General features: G+C 36.5%; 1 protein-coding gene across 3 annotated transcripts in view; it reads right to left on the bottom strand.

The window, feature by feature from the left end:
- Positions 1–18777, bottom strand: part of LOC139150969 (uncharacterized) — a 33849-nt gene extending 15072 nt beyond the window's left edge. Inside the window, exons 1-14 of one of the 3 annotated variants that reach the window (XM_070723456.1) lie at positions 18113–18777; positions 17610–17688; positions 17070–17242; positions 16514–16571; positions 15673–15849; positions 15148–15305; positions 14295–14346; positions 8967–9143; positions 7880–8068; positions 6981–7142; positions 6475–6651; positions 5879–6049; positions 1700–1947; positions 332–518 (exon numbers count right to left, since the gene is read on the bottom strand). In XM_070723456.1, coding sequence (XP_070579557.1) covers positions 332–518; positions 1700–1947; positions 5879–6049; positions 6475–6651; positions 6981–7142; positions 7880–8068; positions 8967–9143; positions 14295–14346; positions 15148–15305; positions 15673–15849; positions 16514–16571; positions 17070–17242; positions 17610–17685 — 2005 coding nt within the window. In that variant the 5' untranslated portion in view covers positions 17686–17688; positions 18113–18777. Of the gene's footprint in view, positions 1–331; positions 519–1699; positions 1948–5878; positions 6050–6474; positions 6652–6980; positions 7143–7879; positions 8069–8966; positions 9144–14294; positions 14347–15147; positions 15306–15672; positions 15850–16513; positions 16572–17069; positions 17243–17609; positions 17689–17832; positions 17978–18112 lie in introns of those variants that run through there. The other 2 variants (XM_070723455.1, XM_070723454.1) reach the window with 2 other exon arrangements.
- Between the last annotated feature and the right edge of the window lie 1416 nt (positions 18778–20193).

Raw genomic sequence — 20193 nt, 5'->3', positions numbered from 1 at the left:
GCAAAAGGTGCCAAAAGGTTAGATCAGTTTGTATAATTAATGCTATAGAAATCAAACATCGTACTGGACAAGTGTTTGACTGGGAGGAGAACTCCACTAATGCCAGAACCTGGGATTGAAAATTGTGGCTTTAACCCCTTCACCCACATTTCCTTATTAATAGGTCCATCTTAACCATAGAAAAGGATTTTTTTAAACCACGGTAACAAAAGGCTTAAAGGTGCCTATGGTGATGCATTGTGTAAACTATTCTCATTTTTGGTTGATACTTCATTTTCTATATAACCATTACTATCATCTGCCATCAAGTATACTAATGTAATTTCCTTACCTTTATTTTGTTTCATTGCCTTGGGAAAGCTGCCAGCTGGAACTCCTCCGACATACATTTCCTGGTCCAAGTTCACATCCCCGGGGTTGTCAATGGCTACTTCTTTATTGACTGGCTGTGCGTCATTCACTCTAACACTTACCCTGTTACTGACAACGGCCACCTCTAGTGTGTTCCATTCTGATGTCTGTCAGTTACAAGTCACCAAAAAAAATTGTTTTAAGGTCCAATAAATCACAGATGCAAGAAAATGATGTAGTCCTTGACATTTGGCAAAAGCGGCTCAGTGCCAAGATTTTTTCCTTATTCCCAATCACATTCGTACAGTAACAATAGTAATTTATTCCTTATAAATAAAGTGTACATTACTTAAACCCTGGGTAGAAAAGGCCCCAGGATCGAGATTAACTATGGTGTTAAGAAGATTATGAGATGTTTCTGTCTTTTGTTCTCCTTTGAAATTGCAATCTGTTATATAAATATATTGCTAAATTTTTGGATTATGTCAGCACCAGGCTTTAATTGAAATGAAGTTGGACAAAAGAACAACTAATTTAGTGCGACTCCTACGCTACAGTAACAAATCATGCAAAAAGGGCTGATTCTCTTTACAAATGAAGAGTTTTCATGTATTCAAATCTTTTCTGTCTATGAATACAATTTGAATTCCCGTTTTAACTGGTTTCTACAAGTGGTTTGTCTGATATTTTGCAGAATGTCATTTCATAACCTTATGATAAAATTGTTTGGGCATCATGTTTTCCTTGGGATATTAAGCCTTAGAAAATTCTTTCTGGTAATGTGTTTGTTACTGATTGGTATCTAAAAATCGTAAAATGAACAAGGCAGATATTTCCTCAACAGTTGCTTTTTTAACTGACAAAAAACCTTACTGCAATTTTATTCGTGTTAAGGGGAGTTAGCTCTAAACATAGTGTATTAATTTTACTGATACGATATTATATATCATTTAGGTGTGTGCTATCTGTGTGTGTGTGTGTGAATGTTACAGTGAAGATTTTTTGAAAATCTCAAATGGAAGACACAATGCAAGGGCAACCACATGATGCCTGGATGGTATTTTTTTCGTCTAATGAAATTAATCAGTCAATTCCATCTGCCAAAACCTATGGTAGATTCAACCAAGTTTTAAAATCTTACATCAAGTTAAAGTAAACTTGAAGATGGGCAGTTGGAGAAAGCAAATGTCATGTTAAGCAATGAAGATTCTTAAAGCAGATGGCACATTCCATTCTGAAATACTAGTGTACTGGTATATACACAATTGAATACAAATCAGATAATTCCTTCACAATATACAAAAGTGATAAACGTAATGATTTACAGGAATTGTATTCTTGGCCTTACCCTTATCTGACTTGCCATCAGTTTCACTGCACTAGATCCAATCTTGAGATACAGCTCTACATACGCATTGATCAATCCTACAGCCAACACAGGCATTCCTCTGCCTGGCCCTTTTCTCATCAGTAGCACCCCATCCAATGCAAAACTTTTGAATCTTACATATATAAACAATAGTCTTGTAGGCGTGGCTGTTGCCGGGTAGAACAGATATGAACTTCCACGGAAAACTCTGCTTTCTGCAGATGACTCTACAGAATAAACATGTATCACCTTATTTAAAGTCAGCCATATTTCATGAATTTTGTTTGATATGAGATACTACTTATTTTGTTTGACATGTTGAAAGATACTGAATGAATGGGTGACCATGCATATATTCCACCATAGTTTTAGATATGATGATAAACAAAACCATCGTGAAAATGAATTAATGGTCATAACCATTAATTTATTTTCGTAATGGTTTCTTTTATCGTGTCTAAAACCGGGGTCGAATATATGCATGGTCACCCATTTATTCAGTATCTTTCAACATGTCAAACAATATAAGTAGTATCTCACATCAAACCAAATTCATGAAATATGGCTGACTTTGTCCCTTTAACCCTTTGAGTGCTGAGTTTTTTGCCACCAAAATTTGAGTGCTACATTTTACCAATTTTTATGAATTTTTCTGTAATATTTTTTGGTAATTTTGGACCAAATCAAAGTAAAATTTCATTGGCTACAGTTTCTTATCAAAATTTTGGCAAAATCTGAAGAAGGTTGACTACGGTACATTTTGTAAAGGTGACAAAAGTTGACTTTGGCACTTAAAGGGTTAACAGAACCTGCTACATACATAAATACATGAATATCTGAAAGATTTACCCTGTACTCAACTTATCCCTATACGCAGGTCCACAATCATCATTGATAACAATGGGTTTGGACCAAGGTTATTCTTTATACTCCATCTTTTAAGTACAAGTGACCAACTACCAGCATAAGTCTTTCCAGTGATTACAATACTGCACCACAAAAATACTTCACAGGGCCTGTAACTATTAGGCTGCGTTCACAAATAACGATGGGGGGGGGGGGGGGGGGGGGGGGGCCAGGAGGAATCACGATTGAAATCTTATTTTTTTTTCAGATCCCCCCCTCAATACCCTAAAAAATGTTCAAATGCCCCCCCCCCTCTATATGATCAAAATTTTTCAAGTCCTCCCCCAACTATCACAAGCCCACATATTTGTAAAGGATGTGTATGCAGAAAAAATCACGTATTGCGGCGTTCCGCTCGCAGATGTTCAACACTACCTGTTATTAGCAGTTTGTAACGTCATATTCGTAAAAGTTCTTAAATTGATTCATTTTAAACGCATCAGTGAACGTTTTGGATTTATCAGTTTAAGCTGACTTGAGTTAATCTTACTCTGGCCAGGTCAATTGCTCCTGCCGAAGAGCACACAAAATGACGATCATGAGAGAGAAGGCAAATTGTGAATTCCTGGCAAATTGCCGTATTGTTAATACTGAGTATAGTGACCTACCAAAAATTTGTTTCAAAAGTACAAGACATATATGAATTAGATGCTACTCAAAATTGACAATATTGGAAGGCTAAAATATTAATGTTGTAATCTTTGAAATTTTGGGTGTACTGATGGCAAATTTGGTTAAAAATAAATAATTCCATTTATTCACATATTTTTTCATTTCATCTTTACTGTTCAAAGTTTTACTTTTGTATTATTTTATGACAAGAATGTGAAAATTTAGAAAATCAAGCATGGTGACCCCATCTGTATTCTTTAATATTTGGTTATTCTCATATGCCAGATTTCAAAAAATTTGGGACAACTTTTCAAGTCTCCTGGTCTTCCATATGTTGCTGCCATATGTATTAATTTAGATAATTTTGACAATATTTTTGTTCAGTTTATACAACTGAGTTCTTGTTCTACTCCCTACAGCATGTTGAACTGTCCAGTATTCAGCTTGCTATCACAGCCTGTGTATGTGTAGCATGCATTTGTATCACTGACAACTGACTGTCAGTCTGGACTCTAATTAAATCATCACCTAATACATATTAATATATACAGGCTTTGTCGACAAACTGAATATTGTGTGTTTGAGCATGCTGTAGGGAGACAGCAAGAAACTGTAGTTGATACATTACATAGAAATATTGCAAAAATCATCAACATTTGCAGCTTCTGCCCTGTTATTTATAGGCTTGTTTGGTTTTTTACAACAAATCACACGTTTAGATTTTTTCGAGATAAAAGTCATAAAATGTAACAAAATGGTTTCTAGATTTTGTTAAACTTTTACAAACATTACAACAATTGGATGACATAAAAATGGTATTCATTTTTTCATTGAATTACCTACAAAAATTTGAATTGGAATATGTAAAACAGTGTTCTCCCCAGATTTTTTGAGAAGAGGGCGAAGATGTGGTGCAAAGCACCACAAGCGACCGCGTCAGCGGTCGCGGGGGGAGGTCAGGAGGGGGTGTCCCCCCTCCTGCCGTTGGAGCTTTTGAAAAACAGCGATTAAAATGGTGTCATTTGGTGGCACTTGGGGAGTATTTTTTTCAGATTTTTTTTCGTATAAAAAACTCAAAGGAAAGGAGATCTGAGACAGTGTACATAACTTTTATTACAGTTCACTGATTTCAATTATGAAGATTTCATTTTTGAAAACGAAAACGTAGCGAGAGACATACATTTATTCATCGATGTCAAAATTATCACCATAACACTCAGGTTTGGGGAGCATTTTTTCAGATTTTTTCGTACAAAAAACTCAAAGGAAAAGAGATCTGAAACAGTGTTCCATAACTTTATTACAAACGAAAACATAGCGAGTCTAGAGACATACATTTATCATCGATGGCAAAATTATCACCATAACACTCACGTGTTCTCATCCTGATACAAGTCCGACCGAGCCTAAAATTAGGTTGTTTTGCTTTTGGAAGGAATACACAAACGAAATTCTAACCTCCTATAAAAACTTCAGTGTACTCTGCTGTCCTTGGTTACCCTCAAGCTCCTTGCCATGTTTACTCAGCTAAGTCGGTTACCTAATGCACGGTCCCTATGGAGGGACCGTGGCTAACGTGACGTTATGGACTGAGCCATGCAAATATGGCTGCCTTCGATGAGTTGCACATGGGCTTATGATCTCGGATGACATCACAAACTCGCGAGATTTGCAAGATCGATGAGAATTACGTTTGCAGTCTGCAGGATCGACGCTCACGCTCGCATTTTGCTTGTAAATCACTGTCAACTTTTTTCCCCGTACATTTTATTGTTTTATTTTTCAAAAAAATAAATCTTTTTCATTTCTGGCAAGGGGGCGCTCGGAATTTACAAGAGGGCGCCACGCCCCTGTTACCTTATTCAGGGAGAACACTGTAAAACATAAAAGGAACCAAAAAATTTCGAGTCCCCCCCCATACAGGTAGAGCAAATTTTCAAGTCCCCCCCCCCTTCTACTACCCCAAAATTTTCGAATCCCCCTGAATTCCTCCAGAGCCCCCACCCCCACCCCCACCATTGTTTTGTGAACGCAGCCTTACTTTTGATAATTTTTTTTCCCACTTTTTTGTTCTGTGTGTCCATGCATGGCATGTTTTTGTCCTACCACAGAAAGTACAATGAAACCCCTACTATTGAGCTTGCCAACACAGTGTCTACATGTGTAGTATGCACTGCTATTTTTCACATTTTAATTTCTAGTACAGACCAGAATTGACTCGTCAACAACTGCAATGAAGTCTATCCAGGTACAGACTGAGTTGACCAGCTAAATTCTGCATATTTCAACATGCTATGGAGAGCGGAATAAAAAAACTCTAGTTTATGTTGATCGACTAAAATAGTGAAAATGGTCATCAAAGGTTACAGCTACTGGCCCTGTAACGTATGGTAGTGTTAAATTGTCCAAGTATTTCTTTTTTTCAAGTATTGGCTGTTGTCATTTGATAATGCATGCATAATGTGTTTGTCCATGACAGAGAAATCACATCAACTTTTGCTTACTACATGTATGTTATTTTATGTGCATGTGTGTATATCATGTGATACATACAACTCAATGAACAAGATATTACAATTTACAGTGGTGACATTTATCAATTGGTCACGTGATTTAAAAAATTTCATTTCACATTCTTACCTGGGCATGGTCGTTGATAGCACTGTCTGAGTTCTGTTCCGATACCATCACACGTAGTGCCGTTGCCGGCTGGTGCAGGATCCGTACAAGTTCTATCCCTGAACTCAACACCTGGATTACAAAACTGACTGCACTCACTCCAACTTGCCCAGTTTGCCCATAAACCATTCACTGAAAATAGTCATAAATCCTACCTTTCTCAAAAGCATGTATGACACTGATAAACAAACAACATACGGACAACAAAGTTATGTATAGAAGAAAAACCTAGTACATACATGTATATTCTGCAAGTACAGAGCTCTGAATATTCAGCTTGCTGATGCAATGTATTCCTGTATTAATGTGTATTCCCATAATTAATTAGGGTGCTTGAAGTACTGATTTATGGTTACTTTGTTTTACCATATTTTGATTCAAAATTACCACTCACTGGCTTCAAAACTGTAATGCACTACTAGTGTGCACTGCTTTGCCACCAATTGAACATAATTCAATGATACTTTACATTAATTTTTAGAATGTTATGACCATGCAGTTTAGTAAAAAAGTACTGCTTAAAGTAGATGTAAGTACCAAAGCATTCACAAACTTACCAGAACAAAGATTTAAATTACATGCGATGGTTTGGACGAATTCCCCCACACAGCCATTTATCATGCTAGTTGTGTGGTCCTTGGTAACACAAGTACGTTCTCTAGACTCTATGCCTCCATTACAGTCAGATGAACAGCCAGTCCATGTACTCCATGTATTCCAGTTTTCCATCAATGCTGAATTTATAAAACAATATCAAGGTGAAAAAATCATGGAATTTAATAAATTATAATACTACCATTAGCAGCACAAACTATTTGCTAACATCGTAAAAATTAGAAAACAGAAATTTTGCTTGAAAAGTAGACAACTCAAAAACCTTACAACCAGTCAATGAATTCACAAAGATATATCCAGCAAGAAAGATACTAACTCACATATTGCCAAACTATAAAAAACAAAATACTTTCCAAATTTCGTCAATAGTTTGTAATGAGCCCACAATTAACACACGATGTCTTTTACTTCATTTTGTAAGATTTTCCAAGATATTACCATCACGTACCAGGACAAGGATTCAGATCACATTCCATTTGTTGTGTTTCTTCCCCTTCGCATTCCTTGCCCCCAGAGAGCTGTATGCATACTCTGTATCTTTCCTTGAAGGCCTGTCCACATGTTGTTGAGCATGGTGACCACTCAGACCAGGGTGTCCAGCCATCGTCACCTTGAATACAAAATTTGAAATAACATTTCTGTATACTAAAGATAATAGATGTGTATATACATAAAGAATACAATTCAAGACAATGGAATGACACCACAGTAATTAAAACAACAATGCTGTTGTGTCTATTACAAATGGGATGATTTTAATATCATGAATTTCCCACTCACTAAACACTTACATTCCGTTTTCACTATAACATAATGCATACATTTCCAAGCTTACTTGCCATGTCAAGGATATTCACTACATATTGCCAAATTTTTGATGAGAGAGAAACTTTTCGATCAATTACGTGACGTAGGTGAGTCCATATTCAAAGGTTATTATGACAGATATCATGAGCTGGTGAATATGTCTGCCAGTCAAACAATCTCATATATATATCATCAGTGACTTCTACATAAAATGATACATGCCCATTACTTAGTTGACCTCAAATTGACATATGGCAGGTACCACATGTGGAGCAGGATGAGCTCACTCTTTTTGAAACATCGAACATCATTTCTTGTTTTCCAAAGACCATGTATCTTTCTTTCACGGCCTTGACAATGTCTTTCTTTTTCGTATGTGTGTTTGCTCTGCTTGTTATTATCTGTCGTATGTGTCAATTGAATTTTGCTGACTAGATTTCTATGAAGAACATTATAATTGAAGATCATAATTGGTTGGTGACTGTTTCACACAAGTTTAATAGTTGGAAGAGGCTATTACATCCAAGAAAGCAACTGTACCTGCGACTTGTGTTTCACATGGTGGAATGTAACATGGCGCTGTCTTTTCCAGTTGCTTGATGTAATTTCCAGAACCATCTGGACATCCAACAATGGTGTTGGTACATCGTCTACCGGACACTTTGACTCCAAGGCCACATTTCACACTGCATTCTGACCATTCAGACCATGGGGTCAACAGAGGTCCAACTGCAATTCAAAGAATGAATAAAAAAGCAGATTACAGATATATCTTATCTTTTTCTGATAATGTATAGAACAAATTATACCATGAATGCGAACTGAATTTCATCTATAGTGGATGGTCAAAGGGATCACTAATTATATCAGATCAAGGAAACCAGAGAACCGGGAAAAAACCTTCAGTAAAGTAGTGTTGTTTACAAAAAGAAATCCTTCAAAATGCAGGTACAAGTTACCGTTCAGTATTTTGTTTTAGAAATGTGTCCAATAGGATAACTTCCACTCACAATAGTTGAAAAAAATGTTGCCAAGTATGACTGCTTGGTGAACAGTATAGCCATGGTGACAAGTAGCACCTCACTACAAACCATTTTGACACATGATTTTGTCAAAACTTTTCATTGCAATGCCATGGAAAACTCTTGTTATGGAAAAGGGAATTAGATTAACAATAGACTCCAATGTAATCCAGGCACTTGTTCAATCAGGGCAGATTTTTCAAACTTCCAATGTGATATTAATCCAATTTCACCCATGCTCCCAAGATTATCCCATAGAAATTATAGATGCACTCCGAGAAGAGAAAAAAGATGGGGTCACTCCATGCTTGTAAAAACATTTTCATTACCTGTTATTCATAGCACTTTCTAACCATTGGTTATCAGTCAACGGTAAAATCATAGCAATGGCTGATAGTATTAACCAATTTGGCATTTAGTTTCGCCAGTTGATGGCATACATAAGGCATCTCGGCAAGTTGAATTGCTTCACATGCATATTTAAGACCATGAGGCCAGATATGGTACAAAGCTTGGAATAAACCAGCTATTTTGTCGCCAATATGTCATATTGAACTCTGAGTCTGTAGAAACTTGAAAAGTTTCTATCAAACATTAAACTGTACCTGTATTGCGACATCTGTCATCAAAACACTTTTTGTCTTCAAGCAGTGGACCTTTGCAAAGAGCGCCCCCATTCATTGGTGTTGGGTTATTGCAGTATCGTCGCCGGTTTGCCCGTCCTTCCCCACATCCAGATGAACAGGTGCTCCATAGTCCCCATTCTGACCAACCACCATCCACTTAGAATACAAAATTGTGAATAAAGTCTGTTAATTGAAGGTCAATATCCACTATATTAGCTTTGTTTCACTCAGATAAAAAAGCAGAGGAATTCAGAAGTGATGGATGGAATGTGCCACAAAATATAAATTATTTGTTTTAGGAAAAGTAATCAAACAAAGCTTGTAGCATATGATCCTAACTCTAGACTGAATTGTATTTTTGTTGTAATTTATTTGTGTCTAAGGCCCGCGGCCCAAATGCAATCGAAGAACCACACTTCCATATACACACAGAGTAATTTTAAATTCTTAATCATACACATTTGCATCTGCGACATACTGGAATAGTAAATATCTATGAGGTTTACATCCTTGTACCCAACTAGATCTTTCAATCTCTAAGTGTAAAAGCGACCTAGCGGCCGATATAGCTCCGCTGTGTTTATGTAGAGAATAACTATTTTTGACACATGTTGATGTAGAAGCGGAAATTTTTGATAGCTCAATGCAGTGGCCAGAAAAAGTGGCTAAAATAGCTGCAAAATACACAATTGAAGATTTCATCATACTTTGAATATATCACATCGGACAATCCCTAAGAACATGTCAACCAAAGCTATCTGATGAGTAGTTTTTTGAGAATAAAATTTTCTGACCAAAAATGGCAACGATTGCCCCAAAAATAAAATCGCAGATTTCATCATAATTTCAAAAGATCAAATTCAGTTCATTAGGCCAAAGTAAGTAAATTCTTTGTTTTGCGTCCGCGCGCGCCTAGGTTTTTGGAGATTTTTCGGAAAAAAAACACAAACTTTCCTTTCAAAATTTCGCCGTTGGTGGCGCCATTTTGTCGCAAAAACAAGTCGTGGTTTTTAACTTTGCGATGAAATACTCTTTTACTGCAGTCAGATTTCACTGTTAGACCATCCGGTGACGTAAAACAGTACTCTACATGTATTTACCCCTGTCGATCCTCTCTGCTGCCTCACGCCGGGGCCTCACGTTCTCGCTGTCTGTTGTGGCTTTGCCTGTTGTGGCTTTGCCGTTAAAAAACAGGAAACCTTTGCACGGCAACTTGAAGGCATGGTCATTGCGAGCAATCGGGTTTTGAACAGAGAGAGATTCAGTCGGCCGATTGGACTTGGGTACCATGACTCAGAGAATATGGCAGACGGAAAAATCGGAAAGTGTTGAAGCCTATCCTAGTTTATCGGTCTTTCAGGTTTGCCAAAAATTTGGTTCATTAGTCCATAACAAAAAACAAACCAGTGATTAGTCCTGTAAACGAAAAGCCTTTACGTACTTTTTTGTTCAGTTTGGGTAAGGGAAAGTATATTAGAATTCCTCTGTGAAAGTTCAAACTTGTAGTAGGCGGTCGGAGCTGCTCTTGAAGGAGGTCACACTGTCTGCATTAATGACACCGCTGGTAATTTATTTCAGGTGTCCACAACTCTTGCTGAAAAAATATCTTCTTTGTGTTAAGTCGAACGGTCAGTTTATGAAGTTTGGGACAGTGTCCTTGAGTTCTCGAGTCGGCTGCTAACTCAAGTGAAAGGTTACAGTGGTCATGGTCTTTGATAACTTTCTAGAGTTGAATCATGTTGCCGCGAATTCTTCTTTGTTCAAGTGTTATTAAACCAAGCTGTTTAAGTCTATTTTGATAATTGTAGTGTTGGGGTTTAGGTATTATTTGCCGTGCTAAGATTTTTATGTCCTTTGTAGCCATGGTGACCAAGCTTGTACTGCATATTCGAGTGTGGTCTCTCAAGTTGCTTGTAAAGACGAAGAATGACATATTTTTGATTTGATCGACAATGATCATTTGATGAGACCAACATTCTGTTTGCTTTATAGCAAACTTATCACATTTGCTTGAAGGTTTTAAGGGAGAATGAAGTGGACGCCCCAGTTATTTCTTCAGCTGTACGTCCCAGTGAAATGTTGTTCATTGAGAATTTATGGAAGGGGTTGTTGTAGCAAATATGCGTCCGCCAGTGTTCACTCATTTTTTGTAGCTTGTCCAAAACAGCTTGTAGAATTTCAGGATCAATACATTGTCGCAAGGGGTGATATGTCTTGGTATTGTCAGTAAATTTTTGAGTTCAGAAATAATTTCACCGCCAGTGTGATTGATGTAGATTAGAAAGAGTACTGGTCAAAGTACTGAACCCTGTGGGACACCACTTGTGACGTATTCTCCATTCAGATGATGCTCCATTTATGACTACTTGCTCTTTTGTATTTGTCAATCAAGCTTCGACCCACAGTAGAATATTTCCATTTATGCCATGAAGCTTCATCTTTTCAATCAATCTGGGGTGTGGTACTTTGAAAGTGCAAGGAATATAGATGTGAAGCGTCCACCTAAATTTGGGTATGATGAGCCTGTGTTTGGAGACTGACAATTACGAAATGATTGCTTTTATTTGATGGAAAGCAAAGGTGCTGGTTTTAAAGATGGTCCCGAGGAAGATACAGGGAATACTTTAGTCATTATATCACCAATGTCTTGTTCTCTCTGATGCCCCATCTTTCTAAAATTGAATGCAGAGGCTGCAAGTTACCCAATCTGTTTAGTGTTTTCTTTCAAAACAGAGGCACCTTTCAGCAAAACTATGACATTCCATCAGCATAAACATCAGCATTACAAGAAACTTGAAAGAGACGTACAAGAACTTGAGGACAAAAGACTGCTATTGTATACTGTTATAGTGTACCCATTCCTCAAACTGTCCATATTTAAGTAATTTGATGAGGCTGTCAAGTTGCTATGCAATGGTATTGACATGTGGACACTTTGAATGCTCAAGAAAGAAATCTAAAACTAATAAAAGAAAAGCAAACGTCAGAGAATGACTGATAATTTTGATCCATTTGTCATGCAAGTGCATACAGTGATCATCATACAGTGTGTCATACTGTGACAGGAGTATTCATGTTGTTTGAGAAAAATTGTCAAATAAAGGCAAACAGATTTTGTGTTAAAGTTTCTGTGTGTGTTTTTTAACCGCTTACCCGCGTACCTTTTAGGATTTTGAGTGGACGCAAAACAAAGAATTTACTTACTTTGGCCTCATCTATAGAGACCTGTATACCAAATTTCAAGGCTGTTAGACCAGTACTTTTTGAGAATCACATTTTTTGTCCCAAAATGGAAAAAAATTGCCCCAAAAATACAAAATTGCAGATTTCATCATAATTTCAACAAATATCACTTAGTTTATCTATAGAAACCTGTATACCAAATTTCAAAGCTATCAGATGAGTAGTTTTGGAAATACATATTTTTTGACCAAAAATGGCAAAAATTGCCCCAAAAATACAAAATTACAGATTTCATCAGAAATTATATATATATTACTTAGCTCATCTGTAGAAACCTTCATACCAATTTTCAAAGCTATCAGACCATACTTTTGAGAAACACATTTTTGACCAAAAATTGCAAAATCGCTCCAAAAATAAAAAATTGCAATTTTCATCATAATTTCAATAAACATCATTAAGATGATCTGTAGGAACCTGTATACCAAATTGCAAAGCTATCAGATGAGTAGTTTTGGAAATACACATTTTTTGACCAAAATTGGCAAAAATTGCCCCCAAAATACAAAATTGCAGATTACATCATAATTTCAATAAATATCATTAAGTTCATCTGTAGGAACCTGTATACCAAATTGCAAAGCTATCAGATGAGTAGTTTTGGAAATACACATTTTTTGACCAAAAATGGCAAAAATTGCCCCAAAAATACAAAATTACAGATTTCATCAGAAATTCAATACGTATTACTTAGTTCATTAATACAAACCTGTATACCAAATTTCAAAACTATCCGTTGAGTACTTTTTGAGAAATACATTTTTTGACCAAAAATGGCAAAAATTGCCTTAAAAATGCAATTTTCAATATTTCTGCACAATTTGAACAAATCTGAAATAGATCATCCCTAGGGACATATGTACCAAATATCAAAGCTATCTGACTGTTAGTTTTGAAGAAGAAGATTTTTAAAGATTTTTTTACCAAAAATGACAAAAATTGCCTTAAAAATACAAATATGCAAATTTCACCACGATTTAAACAAATCTGACTGAAGTCACCCTAAGTAAACTGCATATAAAATTTTAAAGCAATCGGACAAGCGGTTTCAGAGAAGAAGATTTTTTTACCAAAAACACCAAAAAATGCCCCAAAAATACAAATATGCAAATTTCACCACGATTTGAACAAACTTAAGTCAGGTCATCCCAAGTGAACTGCATATAAAATTTCAAAGCAATTGGACTTGCGGTTTCAGAGGAGAAGGCAATTGTTGACGGACGACGACGGACGACGGACGACGACGACGGACGACGGACGACGGACAACGACGGAAAATCAACCTATTTGATAAGCTCCGCGTCGCTGACAGCGGAGCTAAAAATAGACCTGATTTGAAATTTCTGAATTGCTAGATGATTTCTATATAATGTCATTAGTATAGGATAAAGACCGAGTACGAGGGCTCTTCTGGTATATAAAGTCCAACCCAACGATAAAATGTCGAGGCAGCAGGCCGAGACATTTTATCGTAGGGTTGGACTTTATATACCAGAAGAGCCCGAGTATGAGGGTTTTATCCGACTTAAAAACTATCGCCCCAAATGATATATTTTCGTTTTCAATGTGTTTACGTCAACCGTCCCCTTTGTCAATTTAACATGTTTAGGATATGAATTAAAACTTTTATTTGTGAAATAGCCTTCCAATGTAATGGAACATCCTATAAATGCCCTAGGGCACATTATATAAATGCCCAGATTTTGTGTTGCAGCTGGTTTCCGCTGTGTTACCAAATTTGAATATTAAAACGTACCAGATGTCTACAGAATATGACATGTTCACTTTTGATTGGACAGTACTTTACTACGGCGCTGTCATTCGTTTCTGGAATTTGGTGACCAAGGCTTTACGAGTAAATAAAACACCCTGAATTGAGCTCTCTGATTGGTCAATCAACAGTAGATAGTTTTTAATTTTTGTAATATCATATAAAATTTTGTTTACATTAACTTTATGTCTTTCCTGATTGTAAAGATACATAGAGAAGTCATTACAATCACGAAAAGTAAGAAGCTAAAAATGAGTTTCAAAGAACTGGAAGATCAGCAACACATCACTTACATGGACAGCCTGTGGCGTACTTGAAACAGTTCAAATTAGTCCAATATGAAGTCTAAATATATTGATGAAAAGAGAAGTAGGACATGGTAGATTTAATCAGTGCATTCAGTTCAAAGACAAATGACAATGCTAAATACAGGCATATCTGGCAATCTGCAATGATTTATAAGATTTGTCACTCTGAAGAAGATTGGAAGCGTCATCTGTGATTCACATACTGCTTTCATATAATTGTGAAAGGCACACATTTTACCACAAGCAAGTCACTTTTCAATGGCATTCTGATGCTAATAATATGGCCTTTAGGCCAAAGTAATTAAATTCTTTGTTTTGCGTCCCCGCCTGCTTAGGTTTTTAAGGTTTTCATGAAAAACACATACAGTGTATTTGAATAGGAATTTTAGGACATAACCGCTTAGCTTTTCTGAACTAAAATTTTGTTACAATTTTTTTATTCGCTGCAATCAAATTACATTGTTTTAATTTTCTTGTGTGTGTTTTTCAGCCGCTTAGACGCGTACTTTTTTCCGTTTAGAGTGGACGCAAAACAAAGAATTTAATTACTTTGGCCTTATCAGAGTTTGGCAATTGTTAATGTTTGTATTTAAAGTCTTTTAAGAAGTGCTAAAAGGCTTTGTTTTGTGATTTTGTGTCTTGTCCTGGTGATCTCCAGTTTTTTGTCTAGTTTTCGTTACATACTCCTGCTAATGTGGATTTAGATTCAGGGTTCAGTTCTATTGCAATCTGAATTAAACTTAAAAAAATCAATTAATCTATGAACAAATTGTATAGATATGTGAAACCATACACAAACTGACAGATTATAATACTAACAGCCTTTATGTACACTTACTGCTAAATTTTTTGGCGTCACTGCTTCTAGAACATGTCCATAGGTACAGTGACCTATCCAACAATCTTTGATCAGTTCAGGGTCTGCTTCGTGAAACTGCTGAACAGACTTTGCTGCCAGCTTTATTGTGGCTTCTTGATGTGGTGCTATATCACCCCCTGTGGATGGGAAACACAAAACATACAAATATACTGAAGTAGCTACAAACAAACTTTGTGTTCAGATCATAAAATGAGAAATTACCTTGTTTTTGTTTTTTGTTGCTCACATATATGGAAATATGAATAAAAGAATCAATTTTTTTAAATATTGTTTCTGATCTCTAATCATACCTTGTAGGAAGAAATATTTACATGCAACTACATGACCAAATGTGAAAGATTAGCAAGATATATAAAACTTATGAATGCATAATATAACGAAAGGAATATAATGGATGCAGATGGTAAGAAATACAAGTACTCTGTGAGGAAAAAAATATGCATTTCTTTTATCGTTTATTTTACATAAATGTGCAATACCTACCTATTGACATACACTTTTGCAGATGACAGTCAGTGACTTCTGTATCTTCACCAATGCAATAATTTCCACCGTTTTTAGGAAGAGGTTTGTTACACTGTCTATGGCGTACTCTGATGCCAACATCACATGTGACCGTACATGGACCCCATTCCCTCCAACTAGACCAGCCACCATCCACTGCAATACAGCAAACAGACAAATCTGTTACTTTTTAGACTTTCTTTATGGAGATATACCAGTAAAGAATTTCAATCTCAGATCCTGACAATTTCCTACTCTGCAAAAACCTTCTCAATAAAATTGTTCAGAATAACTCCAGTTGAGAAAAAAGTTAAATAAATATTGTAATTCAAATATATATAATTGCGGTTTTCGTTTATAATTTTTGTCAATTTATTCCAAAGGTGAAAACCAAACATGCTGTAAGGCACAGTTATCGTTTTGTAACATTAACTCTGCTGGCAGGCAAGATAGATTTAAATAAAGTCATGACATTGCACGTTTTATGGATCTATCAAGAATGTGTGCCATGTAACAGCGCGCTCACACTGTCACAGACACACACACAGCAAGCTGTTATTCTGGATGAATGTGAAAATAACACTTAATTTTTGCAAGGCATTTATTTCATGATAGAAAAACAGACTATCACAGGAAACCCAATTTTCTTCATTTTATAATTTACTTTGAATTTCAGTGGTTTCAGATTTCAATTTTCATAGTCATAAACAGTTGTGGATGGACTGATACCTTTCAACATGTAAGCTTCCAACAAAAAAAAATTATTAGAAAAAATTCTTGCAGTTCTCAGAACAATATTGTCCTCGTTTTAATATCATACCTGGGCAGGCAGAAGAATCTCCAGAAACTGTACACTTATAGGTATACCAAAATTTATCCTGTAAAAGTTACAAAAGGTTATTTGTATAACAAATACAAAAATCAGTAAAAATACAAATACTATTCTTATGTGGAATCTACAGCTTTAAGTGAAGGTTCTAAAGCACCATACCCTGGCACTTTGAATTTGACTTCATTAGACAAGCTGCACATACTTTAAAAGTCTGTGTTATCGGGCCAAAGAAATACATGTATATCAGCAAAGTTTCCATCCTTTGATATCTCTGCAACTGCTACACATCTACCATTATATTTAGCTTACATTTCCTTTCCTTTTCCTTGAATATGAAATACATCAGGATCATAAATCCATAAAGAGCAGCCCATTGATTGTGAATGCGCCCTAGATTTTTAAAGTCAGTCTCAATGGATAAAGAGTTAATAGTGATCGAGATATTGGTGTATATGAACATTTTCAAAATCAGGATCTTTAATTGAGACCAAGGAAAATTGGCATCGTTGCAACAATCATTATGATATTCTGTATCCTTACTTACATGTCCGCGTTCTTTTAGTGTTTCTGATTTCCAGTATCGTTTGTTAACATCGGTCATGTCAACCAGGTCACAATCGCCCAGGAAACATTCTTTCATGAACTTGTACCGATAACCTTTCTTCAAATTCAACATCTGATTGGCTAGCTCTCCAGGAATCTCAAAAGATGACTTGCCTAGATCAAGAAGCATTCAGACAATTGCAAATAGGTATATTTTTTACAAAGATGTTTTTGAGACATTCTTTCACTTTTCTGAGAAAACATTTCGGGAACTTGCAATGTGCGTACTCTCTCTCTCTCTCTCTCTCTCTCTCTCTCTCTCTCTCCTGATATGAGCATGGTTTTCTTTGATCAAGGATATTTTAGCAGATCTTCAGACAGGTCACCACTTTTAGCATGTAAATAAAACATTTTGATAACACCAATTGTTATACCATATATTTTTGTTTGTTTTATTTGTTTGGGTTTTTTTTATTTTTGAGGGGGATTGGGTCCAATTTGGCCAGGACTATCATCAGCCACCTAGAGGAAGCGTCCTTACCTTTGCATGCCCTTGTTGCTAGACTAGACAGCATAAAACAGAGGACCAGCCATCTATTTATTCTGCGTACGATCATTTCCTACGGGGTGAAAAATATGTAGTGCTAGTGATACTGATGTACTAATTTGGTAGCTGGTCTGGCACTTTCAGGAAACTTCGTATGTGGTTTTCGAAACAACGATACACTTCCATTGTTCCAACATTTTCTCACAGATAAAATCACCTGATTATTAACCGATACCGCAATCCTGATTCTGAAATTCTGGTGTTTCCTCTCAAATAAGTAGTGCCAACAGCTGACAGCTATAGTACTGCAATGTGCTGTTGACAGCATATGCAAGGCTCGATGACAACCAACAACCATCGAACAGTAATCAACCTTGAATGAATTATGCCAAAACTAAATTTACATCTGCGATGTTGTACCCATTAAACTCGCTGTTGTTTTAAATTCTCCTTCTTGACTGAGTGTATATTTGAATGCAGACAGAACAAATTCTTACTTCAACTTACTCGTGGATTCAGTCCGGTCTAACCAAGTCTTGCGCTCGGTGAAGCTTGAAGGTCACCCCTCGTGTTTGACGGTAGAACTTGAAGGAATGTCCCGAAAGTGAGGTCCCATGCGCATGCTGGTACGGTGCACGGTGTTCCTCTCGTCCCTACTCAAGAAGACGAGTTGTTTGCTAGTTATACTGCCTGTGTTGTTAACAATAATACCTTTACAAATATACGATTTTCGTGAACCGAATACACAAGCTGAGGCACAAAGATGCGGCGTTCCAGCTGGTTGTGTGGGTAGGAGTTCGATGTTCTGTTTACGCACTCTGCAGCTGGTGACGTCATCACAGTAGCGGGAACTTCTATCCAATGACGAATGCTCGTGACACATCGTGGAACTCTCGAAAAGCCGTATTCCCTGGAAAGCTGACAAATGGTTGGAATCGGGTAAACAAGCAAATGAATAAATATGAAGTGGAAATGGGATCACTACAGCTACAACGCCAATATAGCATATGACAGGGGACTCCTGTCTTGTAAGACCACAGTCGTTTGGTGGGCTATACAGCTCTGGGACTATTCACCCATAGACGAGTGTACAGAAGCGAGAAACAACCCTCGCTTATGTACACTCGTCTATGGGGCGAATAGTCCCGGAGCTGAATAGCCCACGAGGGACTGTGGTAAGACAATACATGCTCGCATGCTCAGCAAAATACGCATGCGCCGTATGACTTGCGGGTCCCTCCTATGACCCGGCCTGGCCAAGAGCTATATGTAGAAGGTTTATGTTGGTCGGTTGCTAGTTGTTATCAGTAACAAAAGTAATAAATAAATAATTTATTGTTATTTCTCTAGTATTATCAAGAAACATAAAGAAAATGTCATACAGTTATGTCATTTTCCGAAAGAATTCATGGGGAAAGCTAGATGAGCAATTTATATTGTATCTTATATTCATCAAACATTGATTGGTACTTCACACTGTGTCCAATGTATAAGAGATCACATAATCAATGGGTTTTTTCATTCACAGCAAAGTCTAAAATTCTCACATTGGACATCAAAAATTATGAGGGCACCTGAAGTCCTTCAGAATATGGTATAGATATATGATGAGAGATAGCATCATTCTTTGGCCAATTTTTATTATTACAGCAACAGATACCAATATTATTACTTATTAGTTTGTATGCTAGTTTATTATTTGTTATATACCAACACCTCTGGTCAGCTTATAATGGTGTATTTTCCAACATCAATAGTTGGGGTTATGTTTTCTTTTTTGTTCTTTGATGGTAACCTTCCATCAGTGGAAGCTTTACAAAAAATCTTCACATTTAAGAGTTTGATCACAAATGTATGCATGGCCCATGTGCTAATAGAGGGAGAAGGGAGAGTCTGTGAAGTGTTTTCTAACAGTATAGAATGATAAGAATATAAAAATATCATTCAAGTGTCTGTCATGTAACTTAAGTTATGAGCATTAATCAAGGTCACACAATCTATGTGATATTGAATAGTTTGAAAGTCAAATGACAATATTATTGTCTTAGCGATGTAAGGCAAGGTTTTTACCAACTGGACAAATGTGCATTCATGTCTTTCAGGACTATCAAATCACCCTGTGCTAAGTTTTGCACCATATTCTGCAGGGAGCTGGAAAAGTCTGTGAAGTTTTTTTTCTGACCGTAGAGGATGATAAGAATATTCAAATGTTGTCATGTGACCTGTGCGCATTAATCAAGGCCACAATTTGTCATTTTGAACATAGTGTGATCTGAAAGTTAAATGTAATGACCATAGCATTGTGTTAGCCATGAAAGGCAAGCGTTTTTGTTGATGGGTCAAATATGCATTCGTATACACCTTTCAGGACTCTCAAATCACTCAATGCTAGGTTTTGCATCATATTCCTTTCATAAGAATCTCTCTCTCAGAGGATTTCCGTACTTACTGCCCTCAGTTTTATCCATTTTAATTATAGATGCGATTTTTCATAAGTTGTACAACCAGTTTTCTTTCATTAATAAAAGAATGTTTCAGTTCTTCACACAATGCAGTGATTTATAAGAGAACAGGAGAT

Source organism: Ptychodera flava, chromosome 15 (assembly GCF_041260155.1).
Source record: "Ptychodera flava strain L36383 chromosome 15, AS_Pfla_20210202, whole genome shotgun sequence".
NCBI classification, from domain to species: Eukaryota; Metazoa; Hemichordata; class Enteropneusta; family Ptychoderidae; genus Ptychodera; species Ptychodera flava.
The sequence above is the reverse complement of the archived record's forward strand: the minus strand, read 5'-3'. Positions and strand labels throughout refer to the sequence as shown.